The sequence below is a fragment of the Zalophus californianus genome, chromosome 2 (genome assembly GCF_009762305.2).
Source record: "Zalophus californianus isolate mZalCal1 chromosome 2, mZalCal1.pri.v2, whole genome shotgun sequence".
Classification (NCBI taxonomy): Eukaryota; Metazoa; Chordata; class Mammalia; order Carnivora; family Otariidae; genus Zalophus; species Zalophus californianus.
Genome location: NC_045596.1, coordinates 98,203,414 through 98,224,828, shown reverse-complemented (window position 1 = coordinate 98,224,828; position 21,415 = coordinate 98,203,414). Strand labels below are relative to the sequence as shown.

Below are 21,415 nucleotides of genomic sequence, written 5' to 3'. Positions count from 1 at the left end.
TTCTTTTTCCCGTTGTGCCTCTTTTTCTTCAGATACTTTTCCAGCCCCAGACAAATGTCTACGACTCACTGGCCAAGGAGTGTGTGGCTCACGGCTGCTGTGTGACCCTCTTCCTCTTTCCCAGCCAGTATGTGGATGTGGCCTCTTTGGGTCTCGTGCCTCAGCTCACCGGAGGAACCCTTTACAAATACAACAATTTCCAGGTAAAAGCCAGCAACTTGTTCACCTCAGGTTTTCTACTGCCATTTGACTTTAGGTGCTTAAATCATGGGTTAAGAAAGCTATGCCCCCTTGTGGGCAGCTGAAATGTAAATGCTGTAACCCATGGAGAAGATTATGTGATTAAGCAATTCCTTTCCTACTCCCTAAGTGTTTGGCAACAGATTGAGCTCATTTAGCCTCAGAGGTGAATTTCAATGTAAGTTTGCATGATGGGGAAAAATATATTCTATATAAAATTTTAGTATTTTAAATATATTTAAGATACTGGTTTTCAAAGTGACTATGTATTTGTTTTAAATTGTTATGATTTGGGGGGGTCCATTCATGATACCCCTCCCTTCCAAGCCTGAATTAAGAGACAGAGTCATGAGAGAGTAAAAATGTGAGCACCGTACAGATTTAGGTCTGTAGGCAAGTGGGCCTGCTAATGCTTTACCTTTCAGTGTAACAAACTTATATACCCAGGCACAGGGTGGGCACAGTTATAAGCTTCTCTTATGGACAACTGTACCTTCAAAACTTACCATATCGAGGGGCAAGAAATGTGTGCCTCCTACAGGCAGGCTGTCTCCCCAGAAAGAGGATCCGGAATAGACTAAGCTATGCTTACCCAGTTCCTTTACTCAGACTCACTACTCAGATAAGTCACCTGCTCTCACCTGAGAAGAAGGGGTCAGGGGAGTGCCTCTGACTTATGTACCTACACATGAAAACATGGAGTGGGAATGAGTGTTCCCCCAACATAAATGACAAATGTTAATCATCATCTGTTTTTATTTAGCATCAGTAAAATTATTTTTAATCACCTAGCTACATATTTATATTGTAAAATAGTTAAGGGATTTGGTAAGACCAAAGATTGCAAGTGAAGTAAAATTGAAAAAGCTTTAAGAGTCCTTTCTAAGATACCTGGATAAAGTGGGTTTTAATCAAGATTTTTTAAACTGAGAATTGTTATTTTAAGTATTTTACTGCCATCTGGTGGGCATTGATCCTACTTTATTTTTCAGATGCACATGGATAGCCAACAATTTTTGAATGATCTCAGAAATGATATTGAAAAGAAAATAGGATTCGATGCTATTATGAGGGTTCGTACCAGCACAGGTAATTTTCAATTATACTATTTTCAAGTCTCTGTTGTGTAATTGTTTCCTCTTCAAATTAATAACAGGCCAGCAGAGAAAATAGTAATAAATTAAATAGGAACAAAATTTCCCTTCTTCCTCATCATTAGGTTTCAGAGCCACTGATTTCTTTGGTGGAATTTTTATGAACAACACCACTGATGTAGAAATGGCAGCCATTGATTGTGACAAGGCAGTGACTGTGGAGTTCAAGCATGATGACAAACTTGGCGAAGACAGTGGAGCCTTAATCCAGGTGATTTAAAATGTATTCCCATCTTTGGTATTTTAGTTTGTTACTGACTGGTCAGTGGGGAGACTAAAATACCATCAACTGAGTTAGTCTCTCTGTAAAGAAATTCAACTCTATTTCTCCCCAAGGCAAAAGTCTTTAGGCACTCTGTAGTGTATTCTCTGCACCCTGATTTACGTATGCTATTTGTAAGAAGTCACAATTGTATGTCATTGCCCAAGAGCCCAGCAAACTGTGGTCAGTGTTGTAGGCATTAGCAAACTGCCAACAACGTTCACTTCTTTTAGGCTTTAGCACCCATTCATTCATTTGTTGCATTCCTACCAAATGTCAGACACCATGTTAAGTGCATTATTATGTTACATGCAAATATAAATAGAATTTGGTTTTTGTAGTAAATAAATTTAAGCAGAAGCCATGGAGATCTTGAATTAAAACAAGAACAATTATATCTAATGGTCATAGTTTTCAGATACTAGCATCACCTTTAAAGAATGGAGAGGGGTCGGCATTAAGTTGAGGAAGAACTCTAACTAATATTTATTTTTTGATCACAGATATTTGAAGAAGTATATACTTGTTTGCATTCTTGAAATGCATATATCAGCAGCATACGACTTAAGTACATCATCAAAGTTAGTTGCATGTTTTCAAGGGAAGTGAGGCTTGAATAGGGCTATGGTCATGAACATGAAAGTCTTATTTCTGCACCTGAATCCCTGGTAATGAAATCTGAGATATCTGAAAGTAGACTAGTGGTAGATGCAAACAGATACTCAAGTGTGGAAGCCCGGTTAAAATTTAAGTTTAAACCAGTGAAGTGCTACATAGAGACCCAGTGTATGAATTGTCATTATACCTCCCTTAATTGTTATTGTTCAATGTGGAAGAATTTAGAGGTCTCTTGAGCTGTACACACTGTTCTAAGTGTAAATAAGATCAGGCTAGCCTGGGTGGACATGTTGACCAGAAAACACACATCCTTGATCTTGCCTCTGCAGTGTGCTGTGCTTTACACAACCATTGGAGGTCAGAGAAGACTTCGGATTCACAATCTTAGCTTGAACTGCAGCTCCCAATTGGCTGATCTCTATAAGAGCTGTGAGACAGATGCCCTTATCAACTTCTTCGCCAAGTCAGGTAACACTCTGCTAATCCTGTGGTGCAGTGTATCTTGCCTAATAATTCAGTCAAGACTTGTTGGTTAATTGAATTAGTAACTGACAACTACTGTGGTAGCGCATTTTGGTGGGCACATTCAGAACTTATAAAAGCAGAGTGCCAGGGAGAATACTCAGCATTTCTAATTCCAGATTAATAATGAGATAACTCAGTTCAGGCCCACACTATACAGTTTTATTCAGCGTTTCCTTCGGGGGCTGGGGGTGGGTTCTGAGTTGAAATTTAGGAAGGTAATACTTAGACTGTTATTATGGTATGCAAGTATGCCCTCCAGCACCTGGGGATAATGGACTGTCCCTAATGTTGGGCTGAACTTGCCTATCCATACCATGATTATTACGAAATGGGAGGGGCCTGAGTTGAAATTTTCTTTGGTTCCTTCTCCCCTCCACAACCCCTATTTGAGATTCTACACTAATGTTTCGAGGAAACAGCAATTCAGCCCATAGGCATTCAGGACATCAGAAGATGGCAAATTGGTCTTTCTTTTCTCTGTGTGTAGAGTTCTGTTTATAATATTCTGTGGAAAAATCTGGACCAATTACCTACCTTTTATTAGAGGTAGGCCATTGTTCTCCATTGGGTATATCCTTATTCTTGGAGAACGTTAACAACTGACTTAACATTTTAACACTGTTACTCCTTGCGTTGTGGTCTGAAGATAATAGCAATTTGTTTATTATTATTATTATTATTATTATTATTATCATTTGAAGGGATTGATTTCTGAGCCAAGGCTTTAATGCCCTTTTCATTGTTTTGTGCAATTAGCATTTAAAGCAGTTCTACACCAGCCCTTGAAGGTCATCCGGGAAATTCTGGTTAATCAGACTGCCCATATGTTGGCATGTTACCGAAAGAATTGTGCAAGTCCATCTGCAGCAAGCCAGGTGAGCCACCTATTGTACTTAGATCCTAAAGTGTTACAAGTGATACTAAATGTACGTTCTTTCAGCATTTGGCTATTGAAAGTTTATGATGTTCCAGGCACTTAGATGCTGTGCTTAATAAACTATACAACCAAGAAGATTGAGAATGCGTTTGTGGAGGCTATGGTCTTTTTACAGCCAACATTAAAAAACTTAGTGGCTTTACAAGATTCATGAACCAAAAACTGTGTGTGCATATTGGGTTGACAGTCAATACATTATGTATAAATAACAGAATGTTATATGTAAGAAATGTCATAATATAAATGGGATTCTCTTTTGCTTATAAAGATGACTATATGGTTAAGAAATGTGTGTGCTTAAATATCTTTTTAGGCATGTTAACAATTGTAGTTGATATGAGCAAATGGCAAGAATGAATTCTTTATATCTTATAAACATAAATATAATTTCTAAATATTGGAATTCTTTATATTTAAAAGTTAATAATAAGTATAAAGGGTTTTGAAGGAAATGTCTTTGGGTGTCATCTACTAACTTGAAAATTTTAGAAGATCCTTTAAATAAATCTCGTTTAGACTCTTTCGGGTAAAAGAAAAAGAACCTCATGTTCACATTTATTTTTGTATCTGTTCTCTTGTTCACATTTTTCCCTATGTCAGTGAAAGCTAAATGGTACTTTTCATAATTTTATGTTGAATATCTGAATATAGAATTTGGATTGAAAGAGAAGACAGCAACAGATGGGAAAACTTTCTGCTTAACTCACTGTCAAAAGTAGTGGGTGCTGATAGGATGTCTGAAACCCCACTCAAAAATAAGCCTTGGGCGCCTGGGTGGCCCAGTCAGTTAAGCGTCTGCCTTTCGGCTCATGTCATGATCTCAGGGTCCTGGGATTGAGCCGCATGTCGGGCTCCCTGCTAAGCAGGGAAATTGCTTCTCCCTCTCCCCTAACCCTATCCCCTGCTTGTGCACTTGCTCACGCATGCTCGCTTGCTCTCTCTCTCAAATAAATAAATCTTAAAAAAAAAAAAAAAGCCTTTAGCAGCAGAGATAATGTAGATAAAATCCGGGGTGGGGGGCAAATTTCATAATCTGGGTAAAGAAGGAAAATGAAATGCAGTTATTAGCTTGGACTTTTCACAAAAATTCCTTTCTGTGCTGTTCTAAGTGATTAGCCACCCATTCTTCTATCTCCGGTGTTGACAATCACATAAGCAGCTCTTGAATCTCTATGTTAAGTGTCAGTTCTCTTTATTAGCTAGAAGATGTGACATTTCAGTAACTAAATTCCAATATCAGTACAATTTCCACAGTGTACTTGTTTAATTTATACAAAGCCCACCAGGTGCACCTGGAACGAGTCTAATAACGAGCATTTTACACCCCAGTTTTACTGTTTGTTTTACAGCTCTGGAAACATTATTCTGTCTCTGGAGTATTTCATACTGCAGAAGGATTAGTTGAAGGAGAACAGGTACACTTAGTGTCCTCTCAGAAAGTTTATTCTCTAACGTTAAAGCAATTGGATTCAAAGACCTTAAGTTAAAAACAAATCTGTTGCCTATTTAAGGAAAGAAATCAAATCTGTCTGTTCCTTCTGGTTTAAAAGTTACAAGCTTTGTCTCTACTACTAGATCATCTGGTTATGCAGTTTAATTACTTCTGGAGGAAAAACATGATGATACCATATTTTCTCTGAAAAAGTTGATAGAGATTATTCCTGTTCTTATGATGAGATGTTACTTTCTGTGAACACATTTTCAAATTACATTTCAACCAATGATGCACTTTAAGAAATGAGATAATTTAGATATTTTAGGATTATCCAGCATGGAGTGGGGAAAATGTAGGGATTATTAGACTTAGTGACAGTAGTATATTAAAATATGCCATTACTTAGAAACATGAAATGGCTGGACTTGGGGTTCTCTTCAGAGAAAGTAACTTTAGATGTGTTGCCCTCCCATATTTCACTTGTGAGAAACAATATCTAAAATTCCTAAAGGAATTCCACTCTTTTACTGTAGAGCCCAAAGTTTCCTTGATCTAAGCAGGACTATGAAGCAGCTGTATACTTGGATTATTTGACACTGGACCTCAGAAGATCTGCTTTTACTGAACTTCCAGAGCCAGGAGTAGCTTGAGGCAAGAGAAGCACTTAGGGTATAAAATTTAAGGAGGCACTTTCTCTGGAGGTCATATTTTGATGCTGGGTTAAGACCTAAAACTACAAACAAGAGTAAAGCAATGTTTTCAGTTTACATATGCAAGATAGATTCTTTTTATTAAATCTAATAACTCAATCTTCCGAACTTAAATATATTACATCGTATGGGAGTACAGTGACTTCAAAAGGCAAGTCAAATGCACTTAACTGCAAATAGTTTTTTTTTTTTTAATTCATTACCATTCTGTCATTTCAAAACTCAGAGAAGAATTCTCTAAATTCAATCAAACTGAACTCGTGAATTTCTACACCTTCCACACTTGTACCTTTTTTTCCCCAAGAATGATTGTTATTCATGGAGGAGATCCAGGGAGGTGGGGAAAGGGTTTATAGGGTCCATCTGTTCCCACATTTTCTTCCCCACCTCAGAAACGTTGGCAAAGAATGTCTCCTTCGTTTCTTTCACCCTAACTCCATTTTTCTTCTTCTTCATCAGTTTTCCTCCTTATTTACCTCCTCTGTTTTCTTCTGTCTGCCCCCTTTCATTCAGTCTCTTCTGATCAGACTTTTAGTTCTATGGGGTCACTGTAGGTCAGGAGTCTCACCCCTTGGTGGCATTTAGGACAACAGATTTCTAAATTGTCTTAATGTAACCTGATTAATGAGAAGCAGCCAGTGAAATTACAAGATAATATTTGAAAAACTGTGTGTACATGCTTCTATATGAGAATCTAAGAATATTCTTAATCCATAATACATAAATCGCCTAACTGGTAACTGGCCCAGAAACAGCATTAAGGCCACATGGCTCTGGAATTGGATTATAATCTGGTTCCTACATCTTTTTTCTTTTTTTTTTTTTAAGATTTTATTTATTTGACAGAGACACAGCTAGAGAGGGAACACAAGCAGGGGGAGTGGGAGAGGGAGAAGCATGCTTCCCGCCGAGCAGGGAGCCTGATGCGGGGCTAGATCCCAGGACCCTGGGATCATGACCTGACCTGAAGGCAGACGCTTAACGACTGAGCCACCCAGGAGCCCAAGTTCCTACATCTTTTGATCATATTTTTCCTTGGTTGAAAAAATGATACAGTAGCATATGTTGTCAAATAAAAACCCTTTTTTTTTCTTTTTTCTTTTTTAAAGGTTTTATTTATTAGAGAGAGAGAGACAGCGAGAGAGGTAACACAAGCAGGGGGAGTGGGAGAGGGAGAAGCGGGCCTCCCGCGGAGCAGGGAGCCCGATGCAGGGCTCGATCCCAGGACCCTGGGATCATGACCTGAGACGAAGGCAGTCGCTTAACCAACTGAGCCACCCAGGTGCCCCCAAATAAAAACCTTTTATGCTAGAGAAAAAAAGAAGAATATTCTGCTCTGATGAGGAAACATGCATTTAACTGTCTTTGATTCTCTGAAAAGAGATTAGAAGGAGAGGGGAAACAGACCACAAAGTAGAATTGTCCTGAAATATGTTTGCCTGAACCAGTTAGAAAACTGTCTTACACATTCTTTACTTAGTAGATCATGAGAAGAAACTTACAATGTGAAAAGATTTAAATGGAGGAATAAATCCTAATGGAGCCTTGGGGGAAATTTCCTTTTCAGGGTGGATTCTGATAAGGATCTATTCATTTCATCATTAAGAGAGAACGCTAAGAAAGCAGTCATGAATGTATAGACCAGATATCTAGAGGTGCTGCCTTGTGTTGTTATTGGGCAGCATCATATTACAGTATGTAGAGTAGTTAGAGTGAGGTCACTTAAGCCGAAGTAGGGATGGAGAGGAAAGTACAGGTGGATCAGAAAGACAGAATTTAAATAATTAATTTATTAATAGAAGGTAAAGAAAAAATGAAATTGGGTTCATCTGGTAGTTCTAATATCTCAAATAGGAAATATAAGAGGAAGAACATGTTTATGGAATTGTAGGAGTTTAATTTTGCCTGTTACCATTCGGTAGTGACACACCTAAATCCATGAAGCATTTCCTATTTTAGTTTATATCTATAGTGTTGCAACCTCCTTGTTATGTTTTATGTATTTATATATCTGCCATCTCTGATGGACTTTGGCATCTTGTGACATCGACTGTCCCTTATTCCTCTATCGTTGACAATTTGCATAAAACCCATGACACGGTGGCATTCAGTGTGTTTGATGAGCTTATGACTAATCGTGTGAGTTTAAGATGCATGAAGTGCATAAAGGAAGAGATGTCTAATGGGCACCTGAAAAAAACACTGTTCTTGAACTCAAGAGGTAGAGGTTCATAACACAGATTAAGAAATAATTTATTTAATTGTATTTAATAAACGTGTGTGATACTTACCATGTGCTAGATACCATTATAAGTGCTTCACCAATTAATAATCATTTAATCCTCCTAACAATCCCATGGTCATGCAGGAGATGGGCTGTTCCAGTTTTAGATGAGAAAACCTAGGAAAAGAGAGAATGATTTGCCCAGGGTCACACACCTGTTAAGAGGCAGAGCCAGGATTGCATTCTGTCAAAGCACCTAGAGAAAACTAACTGCTGTTGTTTAGATACCTCGTGTGTTTAAGCACATTTCTGTGCTCTATGTGCTTATATGTGTTATCATTTAATCCTCACAATTACCTCAAAAACAAATGTTTTTGTCTTACAAAATTCTTTTGTCTGAGGTAAAGCTCAGGGGTTCTTTCTCATAAACGCCAAGCATATGAAACAAATGCCTTTCTTTTTTCAGCTTATTTTACCAGATTCCATGAAAGTATTACCAGTGTACATGAATTGTTTGTTAAAAAACTGTGTACTGCTTAGCAGACCAGAGATCTCAACAGATGAGCGGGCGTACCAGAGACAGCTGGTCATGACTATGGGTGTGGCCGACTCTCAGCTTTTCTTCTACCCACAGCTTCTGCCAATAGTAAGTACAAGGCAGTGGTGCATTTCCTAGAGGAGTCTGGAAGGGAATCATATTTTGTCCTTTTCCATATGTTCTATCTGGAACATTTTGTTCTTAGGAAATTTAAAGTCACAAATGCCTTCAGAATATGTCATGTGGGACTGAGAGCAGAGGCTTTTTAAGCAAGTATTATGCATCAGCATCTGTTCAGTGTGGAGATGGTGATGGTGGGGATTTGAGGTGTTCCTATTCCAGTGAATTGCTCAGATAATTGCTTTTCTTTCCTCATGCCCAAATTGGCAGATTGAAAAGTTAGTAAACAAGTTGGAGCAAGCCAACCTTCAGTTGTTCAAGAAATCTACCTTGTAGCATTAAAGGCAACTGATATATGTGTATATGGGATCTTATGTGCGCACATGTATTTGTTTCTGTACAATGTATGAATGTCTAAAAGTCACCACATTTAATTAGTATGGCTATGATTAGCCTTGACCAAATACAATTAAGGATTTATAAATCAGATATATTTGAGGCCACCTACACTGTACAAGGGACCAAATTCATTTGCCCTTGGAGAATTTACTTTGCATGTATTCCATTTATTTGAAGTCAATCCTTGATGTTTTGTATGCCTCTGTGCTCTGCAACTAAGCTCTTTTTCCCTGAGACCTAGCAAGTTCAAATTACAATTGAGGGATAAAAGAGGGGAAGGCTGGTGGCTAATTTCTAATTCCTGTAATGAGGGTCATACTTGGGCTCTCAGTAACAGTACAACCAGTATTAGAAAGAGTTAAATTAGGTTGGAAATTAAAAGATATTAATTCTTTCAATCAATATGAACACTAGAATTCTTACAAAATGGTTCGTTTTCAGATAAAAATGGATTAGCAACAATCAACATGCCAGACAAACTAGAACTCTAAGGGATAAGAGCATCTCCACTCCACTAAAATCCTCTTGCCAAGGTCACCAGTGGCCGGCATGACTCGAAATCCAAAGCGCAGTTCTTAGTCCTTCTCTTACTGTTAACAGCATCTGACAGTTTATTGTTCCCTCTAGGAACACCTTCTTCACTTGACTTCTTCTCGTTTCTCTGCTTCTCTGGCCACTTCTCCTGCCACCTCTGCCTGCTGTCAAGAGTACTCTGAGGGGGCTCAGTCCTTGGGAAGCTTCTCTTGTCTATCTGCACTCAACCCTGTGGGGGGCTCATCTGTCCTTTCAGTGCCATTTGTATACTGATTCCCATGTTTGTATCTCCAGCCAGACCTCTGTCCTGAACTCTAGTGTGTCTATCCTGTAGCCTACTGAGCATATCTTGGTGGGTGTGTAATGGGCACCTTAAACCAAGCCCTGAGCTCCTCTCTATACCTGCTCTCCTGCAATCTTCTCCATCCCCATTTACCTCTACTCTCTCTTGCCAGTTCTTCAGGTCCAAGCTTGCAGTCACCCTTGACTGCTTTAGTTCCCTTATCCATCACTTCTCATCCACCAGCGAACATGCCGGTTCTTCTTTCCGAGAATATCTAGGTTCTGACCACTTTCTCTCCTCCTCATCTATCACCACTCAGGTTCGAGCATAATCATCTCTCCCGTGGACTGCAGCAGTACCCTTCTAACAAGCCTTGAGGCTTGCACCTTTGCCTCTCCGGTCTGTGTTCGGCATAGAAGTTAGAGTGATCCTGTTAAAATAATTATGAGCTCATGTCCCTCCAATACTCAGAACACTCTAGGATTTCCCATTTCAGGAAACACCAAATTTCCTACTGCCTTGGCCCAGTGCCATCTGTACTAACCTCCTCTCCTTCCTGTCTGACCTCGTCTTCGTTACTGTCCACTTCCTCACTCTACTCCAGCCAACGTAGCCTCCTTGCTGATCCTGAAGCATCTGAGACAGACTCTTTTACCTTAGGATCTTTGAACCGACTATTCCTTCCATCCTGAATGCTCTTCCCCAGATATCCCCAGGGCCCCGTCGCTCATCCTTCAGGCCTACCTAAGGTTACCTTCCCAGCAAGCCTTCTTGGACTACCCTAGTTAAAACTGTACCACCAGCACTGACATGCCCTATCCCACTTTCCTGCTTTTCTTCATAGCACTTAACACCATTTAAAATTCAGTGTTTTTTTTTATTATGTTAATCACCATACATTACATCATTAGTTTTTGATGTAGTGTTCCATGATTCATTGTTTGCGTATAACACCCAGTGCTCCATGCAGAACGTGCCCTCTTTAATACCCATCACCAGGCTAACCCATCCCCCTCCCTCCTCCCCTCTAGAACCCTCAGTTTGTTTCTCAGAGTCCACAGTCTCTCATGGTTCATCTCTCCCTCTGATTTCCCCCCCTTCATTTTCCCCTTCCTACTATCTTCTTCTTCTCTTTTTTAAACAAATAATGTATTATTTGTTTCAGAGGTACAGATCTGTGATTCAACAGTCTTACACAATTCACAGCGCTCACCATAGCACATACCCTCCCCAATGTCTATCACCCAGCCACCCCATCCCTCCCACCCCCCACCACTCCAGCAACCCTCAGTTTGTTTCCTGAGATTAAGAATTCCTCCTATCAGTGAGGTTATATGATAAAATTCAATGTATTTTACTTCTTTTATTTGTTGCCTCTTATTCCTTCCAAAAAATGATTAGTGTTCAAGGTAGCTTGAACAGTTACTGTCTAATGACTAGAATAATGCCTGGCACATAGTAGGCATTCATTAAATATGCACTGGGAGGAAAGGAGGGAGGTGAAAGGAAAAGGGGGAGAGAGGAAGAAAGGAAGGGAAGGATGGCAGACTTACTAACTCTCCTGCCTTTGCCTGCACAGCACACATTAGATGTCAAAAGTACAACCCTACCTGCTGCTATTCGTTGCTCTGAGTCCCGTCTTTCAGAAGAAGGAATATTCTTATTGGCTAACGGTCTCAACATGTTCTTATGGTTAGGAGTTAGTAGCCCACCAGAACTGATCCAAGGAATATTTAATGTGCCATCTTTTGCACATGTCAACACAGATATGGTGAGTATTTTTTTGTTGCTGTTTTTGTGGTAATGTACAAATTCTTAAATGTTTTGTGTTCATGTGCAACCACATATTACAAAGTAGAAAAAACAGTAAGACATATAGTTCTTTTATAAGAAAGAGAATTTAATGCTTTAATGAATAACAATTAGCTGGTGTAAAGTTATTTGTATAAAGTATTCTCAAACAACCCAAATATATGACTTTAAATAGAGATTGCCCAACACTTCCAGATCATTTACTATGTGTTCATCACTGTGCTCTAAATACTTTAAATACATAATCCCATTTAATTTTCATAACAAATGGGTGAGATGGATATTGCTATCAACACTTCCTAGACGAACTGATTGAGGTTTGGAGACAAGTTCTTTCAGGTAGTCAGTAGCAGAGATGGAAAGTGAATTCAGTTCTTGTACTCTGTACTCTTCCTGGTGCTGAATTACATATTCAGAAGAATGCAGAAATCTTTCCTACGTGTTCAGCTACAGTCTAAGACTATGTCAGACTAATGAGTTGCAAAATAATGATCTTATGAAAACAGGTTATATACCTCTTTGTTATAAATAAGTTATATACTCTCATTACAAAAGAGGTTGTGGATTTGATGTAAAATGAATACAAATGACTTTATTTTTAAAGTTCCTTAGGAAAAACCAGCAATTGTCATTTGTTTGAGAATCAACATTTATTGCAGATCTTATTTATAGATCATCTTTGCATGAGCATCATTGCTAATGATGGTTATTGTCTTACTCTGCTTGGTGGTGGATTTCTTCTGAATTCACATGTAGAACTCAGCAGATAGTTGGTTCACTGAGGCCTCACTGGTTTGATGGTAAGATGAATTAAGTCTAGTTAAGTCCCCAATTTCTGTTATGGAGGTAGATACATAATTTCTTAGAAGAAGGGACAGGATCAAAGTTGCAGGCTAGGGCTAGGTAGGTGGTCAGTTTAGAGAGCTGAATACCCATTACGAATGTCAAAAAAATAGTTTTAAAGGAATTAAAGGTATCCACACCCCATTAAGAAACTAGTTTTAGGGTGAAGATTTAGAAAGAGTAAGATGTTTGCATGTGGTTAAAATTAAGGAATGATTAGAAATGCAATTTTTAAAAAATAAAAAAACTAAGATTCAATAGGCAAAGAGCTATGAATCTGAAGAATGTTTATATAAAATCTAAGGGAGCTTCCTCATCTGTCACAATGTCTTATTGGAGTAAATGTTAAATGCATACTTGCTGAATCGAATGTTACATAGGAGATCGCTGAAGCCCGTCTACCACAAAGCTGCAGATTGGTAGGTTTGTGCTTTTATCGTGCGCCTCCTCTCAACCTTCTTCAAAAAATAAAACAGAAAAAAAACAAATGTCACTTTCATTAGAGATGGCACTTTGAATCATATATGTGAAGTGTACTTACATTATTTGTTACAGAAAAAGATCTACCTTAATGTCAAAAAAAAATACACATAGGGGATGGAATGTGAATATCTTATAAATGAATTTTCTGCCTTTTTTTTTCAAGACTCCTGTGAAAAATATTGGCCATGATATTTTCCTGAGACTTGTAACTTTGTGGTAAAATGTTCTACCTCGCCTTTGCAATGGCTAAGTCACAGATGATGTATTAACCCGCTTTTTTTTTTTTTTTTTTTTTTGAGAAATAAGCATTAGCATTTTACTCTGTCTTATTGGAAGAAATGAAGTCTAGGTCCTTCATGTCCCCTGGAGGCCACGTGCAGCTGGATGGTTATCTTTTTTAAACCATTAGCCAGATTTCAGGGACATCTCAGGGGCCACATCCCCTTGAGAAATCAGCATTTGATGGTTTGTCTTAATTTTGGAACAAGGGTATTTGGATGGCACTTTCTAAACATGGTAATGATTCACGGTCCTGCAACACATCCACCGAAGGAATGAAGTACATCCTTTTCTCCTGTGACAAAGCCTTGCAACAGCCATCTTACAAAGGGATTAAACATCATGGCGAATGATCCAAAGATACTCTTTGCATAAAACATATACCTGTTGTGTCATTTCAGTGGTGTATCTGTATCAAATTCTAGAGAAGGATGTTTATTTTCAATAGAGAGTTGATTGGTGGAAACGTATGCCAATAAGAATGAATAATTTTTAGTGCATTTTTTTCACATTTTTGGTTTTTACATAAACAAACTAAGCCAATAATCAAATATATGGCGTAGAAGGATTTTTTTTTTTAACTTTAACATTCTAATAATCTCATTGCTGCTTCTATCTAAATGTTATTGATTACACTGAAACTTAAACTTTGGTTTTCTTTTTTTTTTTTTTAAAGATTTTTATTTATTTATTTGTCAGAGAGAGAGAGAGAGGGCACAAGCAGGGGGAGCAGTAGAGGGAGAGGGAGAAGCAGGCTCCTCACTGAGCAAGGAGCCCGAGGCGGGACTCGATCCCAGGACCCCAGGATCATGACCTGAGCCGAAGGCAGACGCTTAACGACTGAGCCACCCAGGTGTCCCTAAACTTTGGTTTTCTTAAATTTAGACATTACTGCCTGAGGTTGGAAACCCATACTCTCAAACGCTCAGAATGATAACGAGCATCATCCAGCAAAAGAGGCCATATTCAATGAAGGTAAGAATGAGATTTTATTTTTTCCTTTCTTCAAATATTTATTTAAATTTCATTACAGACTTTTTAAATGCATGGCCTATATTTTTATAACATGGTCTTTGGTAGAAAATTCACACTAACCTCTAATATATCTACCTACTCAACAGATGCAAACGTAAAAAAAAAAATAAGTAAATAGGTATCACCACAGGTTGACCATGGTTATTTTAGTAATTATTAACTTAGTAATCAAAGAGAACTTCTTCATGGCTTAGTAGCAATTGATATCATTGACAGACTATGAAATGACTGCCGTCAGTGCTTAAAATTACTTAGTTATAGAACTATGATTCAGAAATTCGGAACATTTTTAAAATTTTATTTTTACAACTTTAGATTTGTGATCTCTGAGAAGTTTGCTATTCTAGCCCTTCTAAGCCTTTCAAGCGTTCAAGTTTCAGTAAAAGAATATAAAATGTCTATAACTCAGGAAAATGATGCCTTGTTACTAAGTCCCCACTACTCCCCTGTCTTCCTTCTGAAGCTCAATATTAGAGTCTCCTGGAGTTTGAAATGTACAGATGATGATGACGGTTTCTTACGGTGCTGCTCCCTGCAGAGGTGTAGGACACTCACCTGGAGACAGGCCTCTACAACAGTCAGGCTATCACAGGCCATTTTTCCCTGAAACATAAATGTGATATTAATCTAAGTCAACATCCTTAACTGTGAGAGATAGTCATGCATGCACACATCCACTTGAGGCAGAGCTGAGATAAACTGCACTAATGAAAAGCTTTATAATCTCTAGGATGATGGGGTGAACACAGAACATTTCTACAACTGTTCTCATACCACACAGCATCTACTTGGGTTCAGTTTTAGGGCAAGACCTAGAGAGGGCAGAGAAGGCTCACACTAAATACATTCTTTGTAGGACACTCTCTGAATGCCTTGGAGGCATGTAATGAAATCTAAGGTCTCGTGAAACAAAAATTGGAAACCACCGGTATTGAGTGCCCAGCAAGGATGATCCATCTACCTTCATCCCAGCTGCAGCAGCGGCATCCCCACCACTGCCCCATATGCAGAGAAGAGGCTAAACATGGAGATCATCCTTGTGCTCAGGAGCCTCTCCTTCTAGGAAAAATAAAACCTGTTTCTCCTCTGCTTTCTCCCACCTGCTCTAATAGTGCATGTTAGCTTTAATAAGTCATGTTAGCTTTAATTATAAAAATATCTGGGATAAGCTCCGAATATATGTGAATAAGAGATAAGCAGTTGCATGCTAAATAATTTTGGCTTGAATATTTAAATCAAAGTTTCTTATGTGCCACTTACAAATGTATCTGTTGTTTCTAAGACTTCTTTGGCCTTTTCAAGGTACTATCTGTATAACAAATTTGAAAACCTAAAATCTACAGATGTTAGAGCTGAAAGGCCTATAGAAGACACCTGGTCCAGCCGCTGCCTTTCGGCTCCCTCCAGCACCATCTAACAGATATGAAATGAGGCTCAGAGGACCTCACCCCCTCGGCTTCTGTCTCACAGCTAGATCAGCGCAGATACAGGCCTAGCCCCGGCTGCTTCGTCCAGGGCACGTAGCGTTATACTTTTGGCTCTCACATTTGAAAATGGACCACACAAAGGAGATAAAAACACATTATAGAATCTTTAAATCTCTTTTAAAGAGTCAAGATTGAAGAGGAGAACAAAAACTGGAATGGAAGGGTCAAGAACAGCAAAATCAAATCCAGAAGGCACTGCTGCTTTCTAGGTTATGCTAATTAGCTTTCCAGGCAATCGACCCTTTTAGACCTCGTCATTGTCTGCATGGTCTTACATTTGTGGGGGAACAAAAAAAAAAAAAAAAAAAAGATTTCTATCACGGGATATCTGGGAAGATTACCGAAATCAGATGTCTCACTGATAAATTCTAGTCCTGCCCTGCTCCAAGTTCTCTGTGTTCCAAGTGTTTGCCATTCCCTTCTTCCTCATGTGTTTTGTAGATTACTCCCCGTCCCATTGGCTCCTTCCCAGTTTATAAGCCATTCAAATCTACCTTCACTGAAGCTCCTGATTCTCCAAGATTCTGCTTCCCTTTTATTTCATTGTACAAATTTGTATTAAATACTAGCAATGTAGCAGGTATTTTATCACCATACTTCTTGAAAAAGCCATCTGTTAAACTGCTTATATTCCCTTATTCCCATGTCTCCAGCTATCTGAAAGTGGCCAAACAGCTAAAGAAATTGATTCTCAATCCATTTACCACAATTATAAAATTGAATATTACCTCTTTCCTCAAATTTTTTCTTCTGTCAGCTTTCAAAACGTCATAGTCTCATGATGCTTCTTTCTCAACTGACCTTCTTCTTTGGATTCTTTTCGTTTATCTGCCCCTTAAGAAGAGTTGGTGTTCCCCTAAGTTGTGTCTGCGGCTGTCTTCTCATTCAGCTCATTCTTTGGGGCGATCCTACTCACTCTCATTATTTCTATTTCTTATGAGGCAGGCAATGAGAAATGAGAATGGCTTTTGAAGTGATTGAGTCTTTAAAGCACCTCGTACTGTGGCCTAGAGAACAGAAACTGGGACTACTCGAGATAGTGCGTTCTTCCATGAAGAGGGTACATAGGAGGCTGGGAGGGATACCAGCGATGATCATTTCAGTATTCTCTTCCCACTCTACAAGGCTATGTCCCTCCTACAGAAATGGAAAGGGAGGGGGCTGATGAAATATGGGTTCCCCAGTCCATCCCAGTATTGTTTCCTCTTAGCTGTGTGGTCTGCTCCTTGAGAAGACTTACCAGCGTGTCAAGACAGCTAAGACGGCTTGCCACCCCTTCATGAATCTGCTTCCTGAGACTTTCCACCATACTTTCTGTGTCACTCTGGGACTAGTAGTGGGTGGTTCAACGTTGTCTGTAGAGACTCAAATGGTAGAGCCAAGATCTTTTATTTATTTATTTATTTATTTATTTATTTATTTATTTATTTGAGAGACAGAAACAGCCTGAGCAGGGGAGGGGCACAAGAGGGAGAAGCAGACTTCTTGCTGAGCAGGGAGCCTGACGTGGGGCTCAATCCCAGAACCCCAAGATCATGACCTGAGTCGAAGTCAGATATTTAAGCGACTGAGCCACCTAGGTGCCCTGGGTCAGGATATTTGTTATTTTACCTTAAAGCTAAGTTTCTGCCTAGGCTGAAATTCATTTCCTATTCTACTTCCCACCTCAGATCATAGCCAGACACCCTTCATCAAAGGAAGTTTTACAGTGAACACCATAGGAAAATAAATAACCCAGGTGAATGGCAGCAACAGCATATGCCCCTCACATGTATAGTATGAACTTCCGCCCATTAATTTCCATAGAGAATTTAAATTCTAAAGAAATCGGAGCCTCAAATCCTTCCCTTCACAATGTCTCATTCTGCCCAGTCTCAGCCTGGGCTGTTTCACTGAGGCCACACCCACATTGCTCTTGCCCATCACGGACAATAGCAGAGTCCTAGTGGCAGGTGGGAGAAGGTAGATACAACACCAGTAAAAAGAAAATGGCCTTGGCTTCAGGCTTAAGGAGTCTTAATCTCCTTTGGAGCAGTTTCCATTGAAGGTTAGTTGTGCTTCTCCATGTTGGGGTGGAGGCGTGCCTGTCCACATGGCTGTTCCAGTGCTGCGTCCCTGTGCCTGGCAGTGACACCTGAAAGCCAAGACATCACACCTGTCCGTATCCACATAGATTCACTGAGCTGTAGCGGTGGTGGCAGCAGCTGTTGTATTTTTATCAGGTCAGGGGTGGTTTAAAACTTATCAGTGTAGGGACACAGACCAAGTCAAAATAACATAAAGGAAAGAAAGCAAGTTGTGTTGACAGAATTATTCTACTTGATAACTAAAGCGAAAGTAGGGAGGGCCAGGCCCTCCTAGCCAAAATAGAATGTACCTTCCTCACCGCAGCTGGTAACTGCAGACCTTTCTGGTGGTTTCACCAGGTGAGGAGATGCCATGAAGCAGGCAGAGAGACATTGTTTTGTATGTGTGCATCTAATTAACTCCACTCATAGCTCAATAGACAACAGATTCTGAACATTCAGATCATCATCTCTGACTTCCTGAAAACAGGAGTAAGGAAGGACCAGGAGGGGCTCCAAGTGTTCATGCCAAGACTGTCCCCTTCTGGGCTTCTTTCCCTTGCACCTCTTCCCCTAGAGCAGCATTGTCCAATAATGCAAACTACATATGTAATTCTGCATTTCCTAGTAGCCATGTCAAAAATGTAGAAAACTCATCTTAGTAATAAATTATTAACCCAGTATATCCAAAATATCATTTCCACATGGATAAGCAGTTAGGGAGTTTTGTACTTTCTTTTTAAGTCTTAGAAATTCATTGTGTTTTTTACACTTACAGTACAACCCAATTCAGACTAGCCATGTTTCAAGTATTCGATAATCACATGTCGATGGTGGCTACAGTACTGGACAGCATGACCCTAGATCATTGTTATGAGCAGGGAACAAGAATCCCCTGTGCAATCCACCTCTGTAGCACCTCCCAATTGTGTTTCTTTCTTTTCTTTTTAGTAGATTCCATGCCCAACATGGGGCTTGAACTCACGACACTTGAGACCAAGGGTCACATGCTCTACCCATGTAGCACCTCTCAGATCTCTTCCCTTTCCACCTTCACTGCCCTGGAATTCAGATCCCGATCGTCTCTCCACCTAGATGCCTCCAGCTGCTTCCTATCGAGTTTCTTTCATCTCATAGTGCCTTCTATATGCTACCAGTTAACTCATTTTGTTCTGCGGCACTTTCACTGGATCCCAATTCCTACAAAAGCTCAGACTCATTTAGGTAGTTTGTCCCTAACCGTCCGCTGATTTTAAGACTGTTAATTCACATGCCAGCCATGTCCATTTTTTGTACATGGTACGTGGCACCCCATTATGGAATGTTCTCTAACCCCACCCCCATCCTTAAGGAAATCCTACCTTATCCTTTAAGGCTCAAGTGATCGTTATTACCATTGTGAAGCCTTTGCCAAAGTGCTTTGCTTATATTTCATTGTTGTCAGTTATAGTGGTATGTCTTGGGTTTCTATTGTCTTGGGTTTCTGTGGTTTTGGGGTCAGTGCCTCCCTCCACTCTGGATAATAGGCACTTTCCCATCATCGTCCAAGGCCTCACACACAGTGGACATTATATAATTTTGATGAAATATAAGCATACAAAATTGAGCCACATTCAGAGAACGTTTATAACCACCTGCCTTGTTATTTTTTCCTAGCTGACCATAGTAAAGCAGCGGGAGCAGCCAGAAATGGTTTTCCGACAGTTCCTGGTAGAAGACAAGGGACTTTATGGAGGATCATCTTATGTGGATTTCCTTTGTTGCGTTCACAAAGAGATCTGCCAGCTGCTTAATTAATTGAATCTTCTCTATTGTTGATGTTGCATTTCTAAGGAGATAATCTCCTTCTTGGTGCCTAATTCTCCAGATGATACCAGGCTAGTTTTGATTTCTTGCTCATTTTCAAAATAGCTTTCCAGGACGACATTTAGGACTTCAGCTTTGGTGCTCAGGTATAAAGTCAATGAAGGTACAACTGTACTTTTTAAAGGGAACAGTCTATTTCTGATTGCACAATTTTTAACTGTTAAAAGTGAGACAGTTTGCATTTCATGAAAGGCATAGTTTACAGAACTGTAAACATTCTCAATTTTCTTTCTTTGTGCTAGACATATAAATTATTTTTCAAAATGTATAGATTTGGGGTAAAAAGTTGTCTTGGCTCTCCCATTTGCAGTGAGGAAAAAAAAACAATTTTTACATTATACCTAATTTTTTTAAACCATGTAACAGCCATTGAACATGTTTTTCAACTTAAGGTCTGCATAGCAGACTTCTAATAACCTTGGAATCTATTTGGTAGAACAATTTGTGTTCTACGTTGGTTTTTTTTTTTTTATGATTATATGTTGTGTATGTTAAAACTGTTTTCCAGTTGTTGTTTTGTCTATAAAACTGTCTTTATCTATATTCTTAATGGTTCTCTGTACAATTTTGAGGGTTTCTACCTGTATATAATGGATATTAACCAGTATCAATAAATCACTTCATATGCTCTTACTCAACAGTTAGAAATTTTTTAGGTATTTTGAGATTTTAAAAAGAAGTAAGGGTGTAGTACTCAGTGTCTTGGAAAAAAGTTGTTTAAATGGTTCACTAAGAACAAATTGGGAAAACTGAAATTTTTTTTTTGAGGATTGGGAAGTATTAGGTGAATAAATCAATCTAGGAAATATCAGAGACAATATACTTGAGAAATGCATTTTTTAAACATTCTCTAATATGCCCTTGTGGGTAGAATAATAGAAATGGGCTATATGAGACCATTATTATTAATGAGTATACATAAACCTAGAAGGGTGGTTTTCAGTGGTCTGACACAGGCATCTGTCCTGTATCTGCCCTGTTCAACTTTGATATCAGTGATATGAATAAATAATGAGTTAAGTATATTGAGTACATATAGTGTCCCAAGAACTGCAGTATGTATTTTGCAAACATTTACTCCTCATGATAACCCCAATTTTATTATCAGCCCCATTCACAGATGAAGAGATAGACTTGAAGTGATTAAATCAGGACCTGTCTATGATTACATGGCTAGTAAGGTTTATTTATAAATTAGTAGATGTCATGAAATTGAGTAGAATAACAAATACACTAACAAGATTAAAATCTCTTCCCATGTTAGCCAACTGGCATGATGTTTCGGATCGACTTGGATGAGTTTAACAAGAAGAAATGTATGATCCTGAACTTGTGTCCAAAAAAATGCACATGCAAATGTTCCTTGGAAACAATGGTACTTAAAAAAGAACTGAGGGAGTTTGTCAGCGTGAATCTACAGTGTCAATGTAATCAAGTTACTCTCTTGCAAGGGTAGCCTGTCGGCTGAGTGTAGCGATGGCCCTACTCTACTCTGAGGTGAGACCCACCTAGATGAGTGTTCAGTTCTAGGCACCATGCTCTGTGTGAACTAGAAGCCCAGAGCA

At 39.1% G+C, this 21,415-nt stretch overlaps 1 protein-coding gene across 3 annotated transcripts in view; it reads left to right on the top strand.

Moving 5' to 3' along the window:
• The window catches only part of SEC24D (SEC24 homolog D, COPII coat complex component), a 102,226-nt gene extending 81,266 nt beyond the window's left edge, over positions 1-20,960 (top strand). For 2 of the 3 annotated variants that reach the window (XM_027600609.1, XM_027600610.2), the window contains exons 15-23: positions 33-203; positions 1,233-1,329; positions 1,460-1,605; positions 2,604-2,742; positions 3,556-3,674; positions 8,572-8,751; positions 11,559-11,750; positions 14,282-14,371; positions 19,641-20,958. In XM_027600609.1, coding sequence (XP_027456410.1) covers positions 33-203; positions 1,233-1,329; positions 1,460-1,605; positions 2,604-2,742; positions 3,556-3,674; positions 8,572-8,751; positions 11,559-11,750; positions 14,282-14,371; positions 19,641-19,781 — 1,275 coding nt within the window. In that variant the 3' untranslated portion in view covers positions 19,782-20,958. Of the gene's footprint in view, positions 1-32; positions 204-1,232; positions 1,330-1,459; positions 1,606-2,603; positions 2,743-3,555; positions 3,675-8,571; positions 8,752-11,558; positions 11,751-14,281; positions 14,372-19,640 lie in introns of all 3 variants that reach the window. The other variant, XM_027600611.1, reaches the window with a different exon arrangement.
• Positions 20,961-21,415: the final 455 nt, after the last annotated feature.